Source organism: Silurus meridionalis, chromosome 6 (assembly GCF_014805685.1).
Source record: "Silurus meridionalis isolate SWU-2019-XX chromosome 6, ASM1480568v1, whole genome shotgun sequence".
In the NCBI taxonomy this organism is placed as follows: domain Eukaryota; kingdom Metazoa; phylum Chordata; class Actinopteri; order Siluriformes; family Siluridae; genus Silurus; species Silurus meridionalis.
Window position 1 is genome coordinate 27662595 of NC_060889.1, and position 13653 is coordinate 27676247.

Genomic DNA, 13653 nt, shown 5'->3' on the forward strand with positions numbered 1-13653 from the left:
TATATGGAGAAATGGGTTTTCAAAATCCCATTCCACATTTCGTCCCCATTTACTCGTAAGAAGCTCCAGTTTTTCTTGGAAGAAGCTTCATAGGGGTTCCATAGGGGTTCACTAGGGTCAGAGCTCTATAGCAGCAGATCTTCCACATTTTACAACCCATAAAAAGCATATCTTAATGGAGCAGGCTTTGTTCTCAGGTTTGGGTCTTCTAGTTCAAGTGTGAGGAAATGTCAGGTGTTCCAGTACTTTTGGAGATAGATAGATAGATAGATAGATAGATAGATAGATAGATAGATAGATAGATAGATAGATAGATAGATAGATAGATAGATAGATAGATAGATAGATAGATTTTTAGATGTGTGTGTGTGTGTGTGTGTGTGTGTGTGTGAGGTTCTTACTGTATGTAACAGTTCCTGGTTAGTGTCAGTGTTTGGAGAAGATAGCTGAGATTAATACTACACCAGGAAGCGCGTAATTACCCCACAGACAAACATGGTGTGATTGAGGTGAACCTCTAAAGACTGTTACTCAACACGCCGATTATCTTGTTTTTGTGACCCATGTCACAGATGAAAGAGAAAAAGGTCCAACATCTGATAGATAAAGAAGAGCAAAGAAAGTCCCTGATAGTACTGAGGAATAAAAGATTATTAATATTAATAAAGAATTATATCATCCTTTAACATTGTGGACAATTCCATCTAAAGGCAGGAAAACATAGACTCCTGTTTCCAGACATCATCTGGCTGTTTAAAAAAAAAAAAAAAAAAAAGATTAGTCTGATCATATGCTAAGAGCAGTGGTATAAAGTCTGTGAGTAAATGTTTTGGCTACTTTCTAGATTTACTGAGTATCAAAGATAGAAGCAACTTCCAAACAATTTGATCAACTACTTTCATTTCATTTCATTTGGCCATTGAAAACCTACAGATTCAAATGAGCTAGAATAAATGATTAGAGACTCTGTTGGTCACAAATTCACATTCAATTTGAATTTGAATTTGATTTTGAATTTGATTTGAATTTAAATTTGATTTGAATTTTATTTAAATTTGAAGTTGAATTTGATTTTGATTTTGAATTTGATTTTGAGAGAGACAGTGTGTTTTACGTCTGTGTTTGTCACGTAATAATGAAGCTGTTGGAATGAGCTCCTGGTGCTGTTTCTCGTTCTATTCATCATTTGAACGTTTTCATCTCCAGTTCGTCAAATTCATATTGTGCTTTGACCCAAATCACTGTATTGACGGCACCTACACCACACAAAAATCCTGCATGGAGATCAGTGAGGTCATTAGGAAACGATTACAATCACTGTAGGACTGTGTGTGTGTGTGTGTGTGTGTGTGTGTGTGTGTGTGTGTGTGTGTGTATGTTACCATGGTTACAGGTGTTTATCTTGCAATCATTCAGAACACGATTTACAACTCTCTGAACTCACACCTGAACTTCCAGCCAATCGGAATCCAGTATTCAGACTGACACCATGATATAACGCAGATTAAACAGTATAGAACCGAACTTAATGATGGCAGTAGAAACACCAGCGTCATGTCTCAGGATGGTTTTACAGGTCCTTTAGTGGTTAACTACATTGTAGGGGGCGAAAGTTTGTGGACACCTGATCATATGATTTAATCCCCAGTTTCGGTTATAATATGCTTCACTCTTCTGGGAAGATGTTCCACTAGATTTTGTGGAGATTTGTAGAGGTTCATTCAGGCCCAAGAGTGTGAAGTGGTTCCAGTTCATCATGTTTAACACGTTTGGAGCTCTATAGCAGGAGGTCTCCCACTCCAACCTATGGAAAGCAGATCTTCATGAACAGGTTTAGGTCTCCAAGTTTTAAATTTCATATACAGCATCTAAAGACGTAATATAAGAAGAACATCACGCATACATCGTAAAAGCAGCAGTTTTATCAGTGGAGCATGAAATCCAGGCCCGAGTGTCTCTGTAGCAGTAAATAAGGGTTTCAAAGGCCACATGAGTTATTCAGTGAGGCCTGGGTCAGGGGGGAACATGGTTCTGCTGACCCGGTAAATATTAACCCTCAGTTCAAACATGTCTACACACACACACACACACTCAAAAATATTGGTTTATTTCGTAACGAATCATTTTAACAAGTGACAAAATATGTGTTAATTATTAACCCCGATGTGAGTTGTGAGGTTTGGAAAAGGTATAAAAACACGAGGTGTTTCCAAGTACTGGCAAGAAAACATATTGCAAGAACAGAAGAACGAATTGTGTAGTGTGTGTGTGTTTAAACAATGTTCGGATTACAGCCGATTTCCACGCTCGTCCTCTGTTTGCTCGTCCTCGTCCTCATCCTCGTCCCCGCTCCGGCAGAACAGTCCCCGGTTCCAGCGCTGGAGCCGATCCGGTGCGCGCCGTGCACCGCGGAGAAGCTGAGCGCATGCCCGGCTGCACCGTCCGGCTGCACGGAGCTGGTGAAGGAGCCCGGCTGCGGCTGCTGCGTGACCTGCGCGCTGCCCGAGGGCTCTCTGTGCGGCGTGTACACGGCACACTGCGGCGCCGGGCTCCGGTGCGCACCGCGGCGCGACGACGCGCACCCGCTGCGGTCGCTGACGCGCGGCCAGGCCGTGTGCACCGCGGACCCCGCCGCGCAAGGTGCGTCCCCCGTCCCCCGTTTTGTCGGTCAGCGCGAAGCTGAAAACTCAAACCATAACCATCTCCTTACAGAGCAGCCCGCTGAGCACGACGTCTCCTTACACCACCTGCTGGCGCTGGATAGGGCCGGAGACCCGGAGGCGCACGAGAGCATCAAGGCCAGAGTGAACGCCATCCGCAAGAAGCTGGTGGAGCTGGTAAGATGTTCTCCTTGTTCTTGGGATTATTTCGCTCCTGATCACCTGCCTTCGTATAATCCATTCATGGATGCTGTGATAAAGGATAAAGGAGAGCAATACAAGGGCATGCATATTGCACCATGTATCTCGATGGTACCCCTAATTCTGACAGTGTAGTACTGGAGGAAAACATATGGTGGTGCTGATTTGGATGCATCTATGCTTAGGGGTATTTATATATACATTTCACTCTATAAACAAAAATCTTTGGTATGTGCTCTTTGAACATCTCAACAGCTCTTATAATAAGCATCACTCTTCCAGGAAGATGTTTCATTAAATTTTGCGGAGATGTGAGGGATCTCTGGGATAAAAGACGACCCACCACACCACCGTCAACAAACCTGAGTGAACATGTGAAAGTTCACCCAGTTCACCAAACACTCTATATTTATGATCCCTCCAGATCTGCTCCTTTACCTAAGAAAGATCTACTGATAAAAGGCTTTACTAAATTAGTAGTTTTCAGCCTCGACTTGAACACTGAGACTGTGTCTGAGTCCTGAACACTATTTGGAAGGTTGTTCCATAACTGTGGGGCTTTATAAGAGAAAGATCTGCCCCCTGCTGTAGTCTTCATTATTTAAGGTACCAACAAATAGCCTGCACCTTTTGATCTAAGTAGGCGTGGAGGATCATACTGGTACAGAAGTTCACTCAGATACTGTGGTGCGAGACCGTTAAGTGCTTTATACGTCAGTAGTAGTATTTTATAATCAGTGTGAGATGTAATTGGGAGCAGTGTAGACTGATTAAAACAGGGGTGATGTGGTCGTATTTCCTAGATCTAGTGAGGACTCTTGCTGCTGCATTCTGAACTAACTGAAGCTTATTTATGCACTTACTCACACACCCAGACAGTAAAGCGTTACAGTAGTCTAATCTAAAAGTAACAAAAGCATGAACTAGTTTTTCTGCATCCTGTAACGACATCATATTTCTAATTTTAGCAATATTTCTAAGATGAAAGAAGGCGATCCTGGTAATATTATTCACGTGAGCCTCAAAGGAAAGACTCGGGTCAATAATCACACCAAGGTCTTTAACTGCTGTACATGCTGAAACAGAAACACCATCCACAAGATGCTACGTAATCGGAAAGATTACTTCTAGCTGCATGTGGTTCTAATAGGGAAGTTATCAAGCATCCACTGTCTAATGTCCTTTACAGTCTCTTCAACATTGTTAAGCTGATCTCTCTCATCTGGCTTTGCTGAAATATACAACTGTGTATCATCAGCATAGCAATGGAAGAGAATACCATGTTTATGTATAATTTCATATGTCTGGAAGAGTCAGATGTCCCAATACTTTTGTTCATACAGTGTGTTTGTGTGTGTGTGTATATGTTTAAATATAATCCCCACTGCAGCTGGTGTGTCCTGAAATACAAACCCTGACTGTAATGTAAACTGTCTGTCACTAGAGGGCAGTGCAACATTTACAACATTTGGCATGACTCAGGTTTCCTTTTAGACCCCTGCAATGCAACTTTGAAGAGCATTTGAGATACTGCAGAACCAAAAGTCCATGGTAGAGAGCTGAATCTGATCCTATGTAGTAGTATTCTTCTATAACCCTAACCCCTAACCCATACAACAGTGTACACCATGAAGAAACTCCTTAAAAACATCAGTCCTTCCTGAAACAAACTCAACATGTGGTTCCTCTCATTTAGGAGATCAGATCTGATCATCTCACAATAGTGCTCTGGAACTTGCAAGATTTTCACCATGAGAAACTTGAATCAAATTACAGAACAGTCATAAATACTTTGTATAATGAAAATATACCAAAAAAATAGTTCCCATACTGGATAGCAGTGATGAGTCTTTCACAAATGATTCGTTTTGAATCTTTAATTTGACTCAAAAGAGTGATTCGTTCATTTTCTACTGGATGCGCAAGAACAGAAAACAGAATTAAGTAGTTCATCTCATGAATCTTCTAGTCTGAGATGTTTGTCAAATGACTCTCACAGACGCTATGAAACAAAATGAACTAAATAAGTAAAAAAAAAGAAAAAGATTTGTTCATTTTGATGGAAGAGATTCAAATAACCGAGTCACTAAACTGATTCGATTTTCCAATCATAACTGGATAGTGTTTGGAAAGAGTGTGCTGACTCAATAGTTGGACTCTTATCATTTGTTATTTATAGTTGTAAATAAATGTGTTGGCGTTGACATGAAACAAGTATTTGGAATAAAAATAATAATGGACGAGTCTGATTACTTTTTACTGGGCAACCTTAAGACCAGTTATAGTCCTCAAATGATGTCCCTGAAGTAATTAAGCTACATTTGCATTAAAAGTAGTAACTTCAAAGCTTTAATAACTAAGAATAAATTAAAAAGGGGTAAATAATCTTAGAACGATCATAAATATTTAATACCATTTTATTCTTAAAATAAAATGGAAATAGTTTTTGGATTGTGTATTGTGTAGACTTGGGTTATAAAGTGTTTAGGGTGTCCATCTAACATCTATGTTCTCATCAATGTTTGGTCGTAGGGTCCATGTCACACCGAACTTCACTCCGCCCTTGACACGATCGCGGCCTCCCAGTTGGCCCTGGGCGAGAAGTTCACCACGTTCTACCTTCCCAACTGCGACAAGCACGGCTTCTACAAGAGCAAGCAGGTAAGCTGGAACCTACAGACCAATTGCAGCCAACTGAAAAATTGTCAAATGATCTACATATATATATGTAGTGGTCCAACCAGATGTTTGTCTGCTTCTCCAACCCAGTGTGAGACGTCTCTCGTCGGCCAGCCTGCACGCTGTTGGTGCGTTTCTGCTTGGAACGGGAAGAGAATCGCGGGATCCGACGACGTCCCCGAAGATGCCCTCTGTCAGCAGGAGATCACACACTGAACCCCAAACACACGTACATACAAGCTGCATTTTGTCAACAACAAAAGCACTTTTATTAATCAGGACACATCTGGTTCCAACAACATCTTATGTATATACAGTCCCTGAGAAAAGGCCTTCCCTAATTTATTTATCTTTTTTTTCATATTATTGTGTATTTATTATTTTTAAATAATTCATTTATATTTGCTTTTTTGGGTTTTTTTTGTATTTTGTACGTCTATTGTTTGGACCAAACAACTCCACTGCTACATAGAACAGCAATAGAGCCATGGGACGTCATAACAGTCCACTGCAACACACACACACTGCGAAGAAAAGAGGCTTTGCGACTTCAACCACTTCACCATTCGTTTGTTTTACGACCCGCGACGCCCGTGTTTGCGAATTTGTCCTGGGCTGTTTTTGTTTCTTTGTCTTTCTTCCCTGCCCCTGGAAGGAATCGCTCTGGATTTTTCCACTGACATGGGACAACTGCCAATTGATCCCAGATGTTTTTGAAGCCGAGATCGCAGATCTGGCCCATGTTTACGACTCGGATAAAGCTGCTACCTCTCAGAAGTGCAGGTCCTTCGTTCGGCCTGGAAATCGCCTTCCTCTGTCCTTTAAGAATGTAAAAAAAAAAGATGCATTTTTTTCATTTTTCTCTAAAGGGAAACGGACTTCCTGTTGGTTCCAAATGGTGCTGTATGCCAGGACGGGGTTATGCAGGAAGAAAGAGAGGGAAAAAAAAACAGATAGAGATTTGTAAAGCAATGTTGTAGGGTGTGTCCCTTAGCTCTCTGTTTAAAAATTAAAGAAACACATCCATCCATCCATCCATCCATCCATCCATCCATCCATTTTTGTCCATCCCCCCATTTCAGTATCTATCTATCTATCTAATTATTTGTCAGTCTGTCCATCCATCCAAATATGAATTTATTTATGAATTTTTGTCCATTCCTCCATTTCAGTATCTATCTATCTATCTATCTATCTATCTATCTATCTATCTATCTATCTATCTATTGTATTGTTATAAAGTATGAATTTATTTATGCATTTGTTTGTCCATTAATCCATTTCACCATCTATCCACCCACCAAATTATCTGTCCGTCCATCCATCCATCCATCCATCCATCCATCCATCCATCCATCCATCCATCCATCCCCTCACCCAAACATAAATGTATTGCTGTCACACCAATTATGAAATTATTTATGCATTTCTCTATCTATCTATCTATCTATCTATCTATCTATCTATCTATCTATCTATCTATCTATCTATCTATCTACCGGTCGATCCGGATCAGAACCATAAACCTCAGCAACTTTTACATGCTGCTCTATTTGATCTGCTTACATACTCGTGTATCTATTCGGTCTCTTTTTGTAGTAAATATAGCAATAAGTTGTATATGTGAACATCGTAATTTCTGTTGTGTAGCTGTTCTTTAAATAAAACACGATTACTATCAAATCAGATTTTTTTCCCTTCTTTTTTTTTTCTTTAAGTGCTCAATCAAACATGCAAAAAGAACCACACACACAAAATTCTGTTCATCCCTTAAATTAGATCTTTAATTATTGAGAGTAAAAATATACACAGATATTATCTCCCGGTTTTAAGGCACTGGGGATTAAAAAAAATAATAATACATGTGGAAATAGGATTTACACACGATGTGCTGTAATGTCCCCAAGTTGAACGTTTGCTTATTTGCTTTTTTTTTTTTTATAGCTTATTAGAATGGGGATTCAGTCCAAAAGTAGCCAGTATAAAAAATAAAAATAAAAACACGTAAAAATCAAGCCATACTGTGAGCTACGCTGTACTGTACTAGAAGCTTTTGAATATCACTAGAAGCATTGGGTATGTGCTTAACGTGGTAGTAACGGGGTTCCGGATTCGCAGCAAAGTTTGCCTTTAGTCACAAGATACCTGAAATGAAAAAGGAAACTTTAGCGGAGAAGAAAGAGAAGAGCGCTGAAGCGATTGCCTCGCCAATCTTTCATATATATATATATATATATATATACACAGATTCACATTGGCTTGCTAGCGTGCTAGCTACATTCCTAGCATGACACAATATACGGACAAATGTTTGTGGACACCTGAGCATAAGATTGTGCTTTTTGTTTTTGAACATCGCTTTCCATGTTTAGTCTCCATTTACTGTTATAATAAGTTCCATTCTTCTGGGAAGATGTTCCACTACACTTTGTGCTCATTCAGGGACAAGGTCAAGTACTGATGTAGGTGAGGAGGCCTGGGGTGCAGTCAGCGTTCACATTTATCCCAACAGGGTTAGAGATTTAGAGCAGGAGATCGTGAAAAGCAGATCTTTATGGAGCTGGGTCTCCTAGTCGAAAAAAAAAAAAAACACAAATAGCTGGAAAGGTCAGGTGTCCAAATACTTTTTGTCCATATAGCGTATGTACGTAGCTGAACTCTGACCTAGAATGGTTAATTATATATTATAAAGTAACCACTGGACCTGGATTTGATGTGACACAAAATGGTTATCAAAAAAAAAAAACATGACCCAATGAGAACATGAAGAACCTTCTGGAACACCTTTCATGATGAAGTAATGGAACGATTTTGCAAAAAGTGCTAAGGGGGAAAGCCAATAAGAGCGTTCTGGACCTGGAAATTTATAGCGACCTGCAAAAACCGTACAAACCCCCATCATCAGCTCCAAACTGGAAAGCGTGAACTGGTACAAGGTAAAGCTCCGGATTAGCTACGTTAGCATTTTAGAGAAGTTCACACCAGTTGAGTGAGTGTCGGGCCACGTGTAAAATCAAAACTTTGAATCCGATTTGGATTCTTTGGGTGAATTTTCTTTTGTTTAGGATTTAAAATTCTATTAGCGTGAAGTCTAGACATTTTAGCATCAATTGGATAACTTATGCTAGTAATTTTATGCTAGTAATGCTAGTTTTAGAGTCGTGCTGTACTCTATTTTAGAGTTTATGAAAATAGAGTGTAATTTAATGTAAGTCTTATACAAGTATAGTCAAGTGGAAAATAAACTTCCGTGTCATATTAAAGACTCGTTCTTCCGATTGGGATTTTTTTGTTGCACAACTTGGATATTTTGATGAATTTTCTCTAGTTTGGGATTTAAAATTCTATATACGTGCTCAAGTCTAGACATTTTAGCATCAATTAGATCATTTAGCTAGTAATTTTATGCTACTAATGCTAGTTTCAGAGTCGTACTCCATTTTGGAGTAACGTTTATGTTTATGTAAATCTACAAAAATGGGGAATTTTGTGGAGGTCTTTTAGGTTTTCATTCATTGTAGAAGATTTTTGTATCCAATTTGATGATTCGACTATTTTGTGTTAGAAATATTATTATTTTTTCCTCCAGTCGAAGATTTCACAATTGTTCATGATTTTGATTTCGGATTTTTACACACTTGAACGCTTGATGTCAGACTGAGTTTTCTTTTGTATTTGGAATTGTGAAATAAACGGATTTGACAACGTTGTGGTGAAAAAGTAAAAGTGAACTCCACAATTACATCCTGAAAATATAAAGCGATAAACCAAATCACCGCCATCTCGTTTTTTGGCTCATTAGTGGACCGAGGACGTCTTCTGGAAAAGGTTTCGGTTTCAGACAATGGAAAAAACGTCTGCCTGTCGTTCAACACCAGAGAAAAAATAAATAAATTTGCTAGGTTGAAATGTAATTTTGCGGATAATGTGGAGGAAATAAAGAATCGGTAAAGAAGGATTTTACGATCAGTCCTGATACCGTGAGTTTGTACGGTTTTTGTACTCGTGCTCCTGATCCGGAATCCTATCGATAATCAATAATTCCCAATTTGTATGCGACAGGAATGCGTATTAAAGTCACTGTGAAAGTGCACCACTGATATTCACTAACACACGAGGCGCATAGTCGAGTTGTTAAAATAAGCGCCCCACACACACACACACACACACACACACACACACACACACACACACACACACACACACACACACACACACACACACACACACATAGGAAGTGCTCTGTAGCATTAGTGCCTTCTTCTGTTTCCTTATTTTATTGTCCTCCTTGCCTTAATTGCGTCCAGCCCTATTGCCTCCTGAGACGTCCCTTCAGTATATTCCTTCATCCGTTTCTTTCTCTCCTGCAAGCGTCTAGGGTTCCACTGCTGCTAAAAGAATTAAATTCGAGCTCGTCGAAGCTCGGGAAAGCCCAGAATTTCGAAGCCGCCGTCAAACGCTACACGGAGGGTTGGCGCATGGAGATTCCGCAGGCCATCTTTCTCTTTCCAATGTCTCTTTTCTCCATCGCCCGTCCGCTCGCTTTTTTCCCCCCTAGTGGCTCTCCATGGTGTAACAGTGCATGCTTCCTTTCTCCTTGCCTTCGTAGCCCGGTAAGGCCTGGCCGTATTTGTCCACGCACCAGCAGATGCCCCGTTTCCGCCCCTTCGACGGCCAGCACTGGAGAAGAACCGTAAACAAAAGTGTGTTAATTGGGCAGCTTTAAACCTCCAACCTGGGAAGTGGTCAAGACACTGGGTTACCGATCGGAAGGCGACTTTTGGGCCCTTGAGCAAAACCCCTTAACCCTGTATCCTGGCTTATCCCAGCTTCCTAACATTACAGGGATATACGAAGGAAGAATTTGACATCACCTTTTTTTAATGACCTTGAGTTTCGAGACCACTCTGTAGTAATCCGGAAGATCGGATCATTTTACTGACTCGTTTTTTTTTCCTCTTTCATCAAAATGTATTTTATTTAGTTTTAAATCGTTCCTTTGAAATTAAATAAAATGTTACATTTGTCTACATACACCAACTTATTATTGGACTATAGTTCCAATCATTTATAAACAGTATGTATATAATCTCAAAACAAAAAGGACAAACGACAAAGGACAGAAGATCCATGAGATGATACTCAGTTCTGTTTCCTGTGTGTCACACTGCACAGCGTCTATGGGAGTCACGTGATTAAAGAACGAACAACTCGGACTGGAAGAGTTGAGTGATAAACTACTCAACTCTGTTTCCTGTACATAACCTATGCAGATTTTGCGATTCTTTACTTGTGCACGTCAAGTAGAAAATGAACAAATCACTCTTTGACTTATTAAACATTTGTTCAAAATGACTCCCTCTTCAGAGTCACATTATAGACTCGTTCAAAATGACTCCTCCTTCCGAGTCACATTAAACACTGCTCAAAATGACTCCTTCTTCTAAGTCACATTAAAGACTGCTCAACATGACTCCTCTTCAGAGTCATATTAAAGACTCCTTCAAATTGACTCTCTCTTCAGACTCGTTCAAAATGACTCCTCCTTCCGAGTCACAATAAACACTCATTCAGAATGACTCCTTCTTCCGAGTCACATTAAAGACTCGTTCAAAATGACTCCTCCTTCCGAGTCATATTAAACACTCGTTCAAAATGACTCCTTCTTCTAAGTCACATTAAAGACTCGTTCAACATGACTCCCTCTTCAGAGTCATATTAAAGACTCCTTCAAATTGACTCTCTCTTCAGACTCGTTCAAAATGACTCTCCTTCCGAGTCACAATAAACACTCATTCAGAATGACTCCTTCTTCGAGTCACATTAAAGACTCGTTCAAAATGACTCCTCCTTCCGAGTCATATTAAACACTCGTCCAAAATGACTCCTTCTTCCGAGTCACATTAAAGACTCATTCAAATTGACTCTCTCTTCAGAGTCATATTAAAGACTCGTCCAAAATGACTCCTTCTTCCGAGTCACATTAAAGACTCATTCAAATTGACTCTCTCTTCAGAGTCATATTAAAGACTCGTCCAAAATGACCTCCTTCCGTGTCCCATTGAAGACTCGTTCTTAATGACTCCTTCTTCCGAGTCGCATTAAAGATTCTTTCAAACAGTCACTACTACGCTGATGCTACTAGGTATTTTCATACAGACTGCCATTTTTTCCCCCCGATGCACATCCTGTTTTGTGTTCATATAGAGCAGCTTAAAGGTAAACACAAGGAGACTGAAATATTTGCTCAGGGCCAGTGTGCGAAGCTCGCCAGCCCCGGCTTCTATTTTCAGCCTCCCGCTGGCCAGTACAAATCATCCATTGCTGATTATACCCCCGGCTCCAAATTATGGGTGCTACAAATGACTTGCAGAGCTCGGTGCTCCGGCCCAGAGGGCTGTTATTTAGCTGCCAATTTAACTAAAGGTCAAAGTCCTGTCTAGTGCTTTCAAAAAAAAAAAATTACGACGACGCAACAAAACCGATGGTTCCATGAGAGCATTAAAAAGACTCGACGATTCCTAAATGGCCCATTGATTCGCTGTTCGCAGCGTGCGATACCAAGGGAATTCGCCCAGAGACTGGGAGGGCCTGTGTGGATCTTGCGAAACCAAAGTGAGAGACGAGAGACAATATCCAGACAGGGAACCTTTAAAAAAAATTATATATACAGAAATAAATAAATAAATTATAAAATAAAGGTCTGTGTCGGAGGCTGGAGGCTAATAGTCAGAGTGTGAATAGTCATAATTTAGTATAAAAGTGTGGATATTATCGCTATAGCGACCGTAAAATGTCCCCATTAAAAAAAACAAACAAAAAAAAAAAAAAAAACACACAAGCGCTTTCCGAACGAGATGTTTTCAGGTCCTGCAGGATAAACGCTCAGGTTTAATCATTAGCGCGACGTTATATAAAGATGCTCATTTTAATGTGTTTTTTCTTTTTATTACCATTAAGCAGGACCTGCCATGTTGTATAAATATTGCTCTTGACGATGGAGGATAAGTGCATCCATATGAAGGCGTCTGGGACACTCATTTATTATAAACCAATTGTGGGCCAACCGCGCAAATCTGGAAACGGCTCAAATCTATTTTCATTGCAGCCGGCGCAAGGAGTCGGATAATTACGGGGAGAGGCTCAGACCCCACTAGCCACCTTGACGTCGCTCTCTCGGAGCGGGTTACGCAAAACGGCCACCACGGCGGCCACGCTCGGTTTGGCCCCGAGAGAGACAGACAGTGAGACAGACGGGCCCTTAAAGGGTTCGTTCACCGCGGCGCTAATCGTCCGGAGAAAAACAACAGCGCAGGGACAGATACGGTGCGCGAACTCGCGTAAACAAACGGCACGCCGTGTTTATAACACCGCGGGGAATTGAAAAAGAAATGAATAAATAAACAAACGAATTCGTCACTTCCACGAGAGCGTTTTGGTGCTAGATTGAGAATTACGCGATTCAGATCACGTAGCGCTACGAGAATAAAGTCGTAGAGACGAAATTCATTAAAGATTTCATCGTCATTGAATTTTTTGGAAATAATAAATTCAATTTAAATAAAACGTATACATTTACAAATACGTTTTTAAATCTAGAAAGTAGAAATCTAGACCCATGAACCCTTTTCAAGAAGCTTTTGTCGCTCACCTGCTTTTTCCTGTAGAAGCCTTTCTTGTCACAGTTCGGGATGCGAAAACCTTTGGTGTTCACCATGTCGGAGATCTTCAGCATGTCCAGAATGCCTTCCATTTCCCTTCGACACGGACCCTGCACACAAAACCCCCAACAAAACACACTGTTTTTTTTTTTTTTTCATAATATTTCGCTCTAAAATCTATCACAGAGGGAGCTGGATTTGGACACTGTTTTTTCCCCCGAAACAGAATTCTTCATGGACCATGATTGAAGAAAAGTGTGTCTGGGACCAAAACTCAAACACAGAGAGCACTAAATAGAGCCTGTTTCGCGGGCGATTTTTTTTATGACTATCTGTGTACCTTGACGCTAATTTGTCCCCTGGGAAGTAAATAGTTAGGCTCGTTTTCCAGGAAATGCGATCCTGCGGCGTGGAGAAAACAGCGTCTGGCGGCAAGCCTCCGACCCCAAACT

At 40.5% G+C, this 13653-nt stretch overlaps 2 protein-coding genes and 1 long non-coding RNA gene across 4 annotated transcripts in view; 1 reads left to right on the forward strand and 2 right to left on the reverse strand.

The window, feature by feature from the left end:
* The first annotated feature begins 2091 nt into the window (after positions 1 to 2091).
* igfbp1b (insulin-like growth factor binding protein 1b) lies at positions 2092 to 6595 on the forward strand. 2 transcript variants are annotated; one of them, XM_046851853.1, is made up of 4 exons: positions 2094 to 2640; positions 2713 to 2837; positions 5394 to 5522; positions 5631 to 6595. In XM_046851853.1, the coding sequence occupies exons 1-4, from the start codon at positions 2280 to 2282 to the stop codon at positions 5754 to 5756; spliced, it is 741 nt and encodes a 246-aa protein (XP_046707809.1). In that variant the 5' UTR covers positions 2094 to 2279; the 3' UTR covers positions 5757 to 6595. The 2 variants fall into 2 exon arrangements, with proteins under 2 accessions (XP_046707808.1, XP_046707809.1); XM_046851852.1 differs by having other exon boundaries at positions 2092 to 2837.
* LOC124386837 lies at positions 5263 to 5701 on the reverse strand. The gene is made up of 2 exons (XR_006926030.1): positions 5603 to 5701; positions 5263 to 5506 (listed from the first exon to the last, which is right to left on the reverse strand). It is a non-coding gene; the product is annotated as an uncharacterized LOC124386837 (long non-coding RNA).
* A 705-nt stretch (positions 6596 to 7300) lies between the features above and the next one.
* Positions 7301 to 13653, reverse strand: part of LOC124387769 (insulin-like growth factor-binding protein 3) — an 18997-nt gene continuing 12644 nt past the window's right edge. The window contains exons 3-4 of the mRNA XM_046852325.1: positions 13192 to 13311; positions 7301 to 10220 (exon numbers count right to left, since the gene is read on the reverse strand). Of these exons, the coding sequence (XP_046708281.1) occupies positions 10095 to 10220; positions 13192 to 13311 (246 nt within the window). The 3' untranslated portion in view covers positions 7301 to 10094. The remainder of the gene's footprint in view (positions 10221 to 13191; positions 13312 to 13653) is intronic.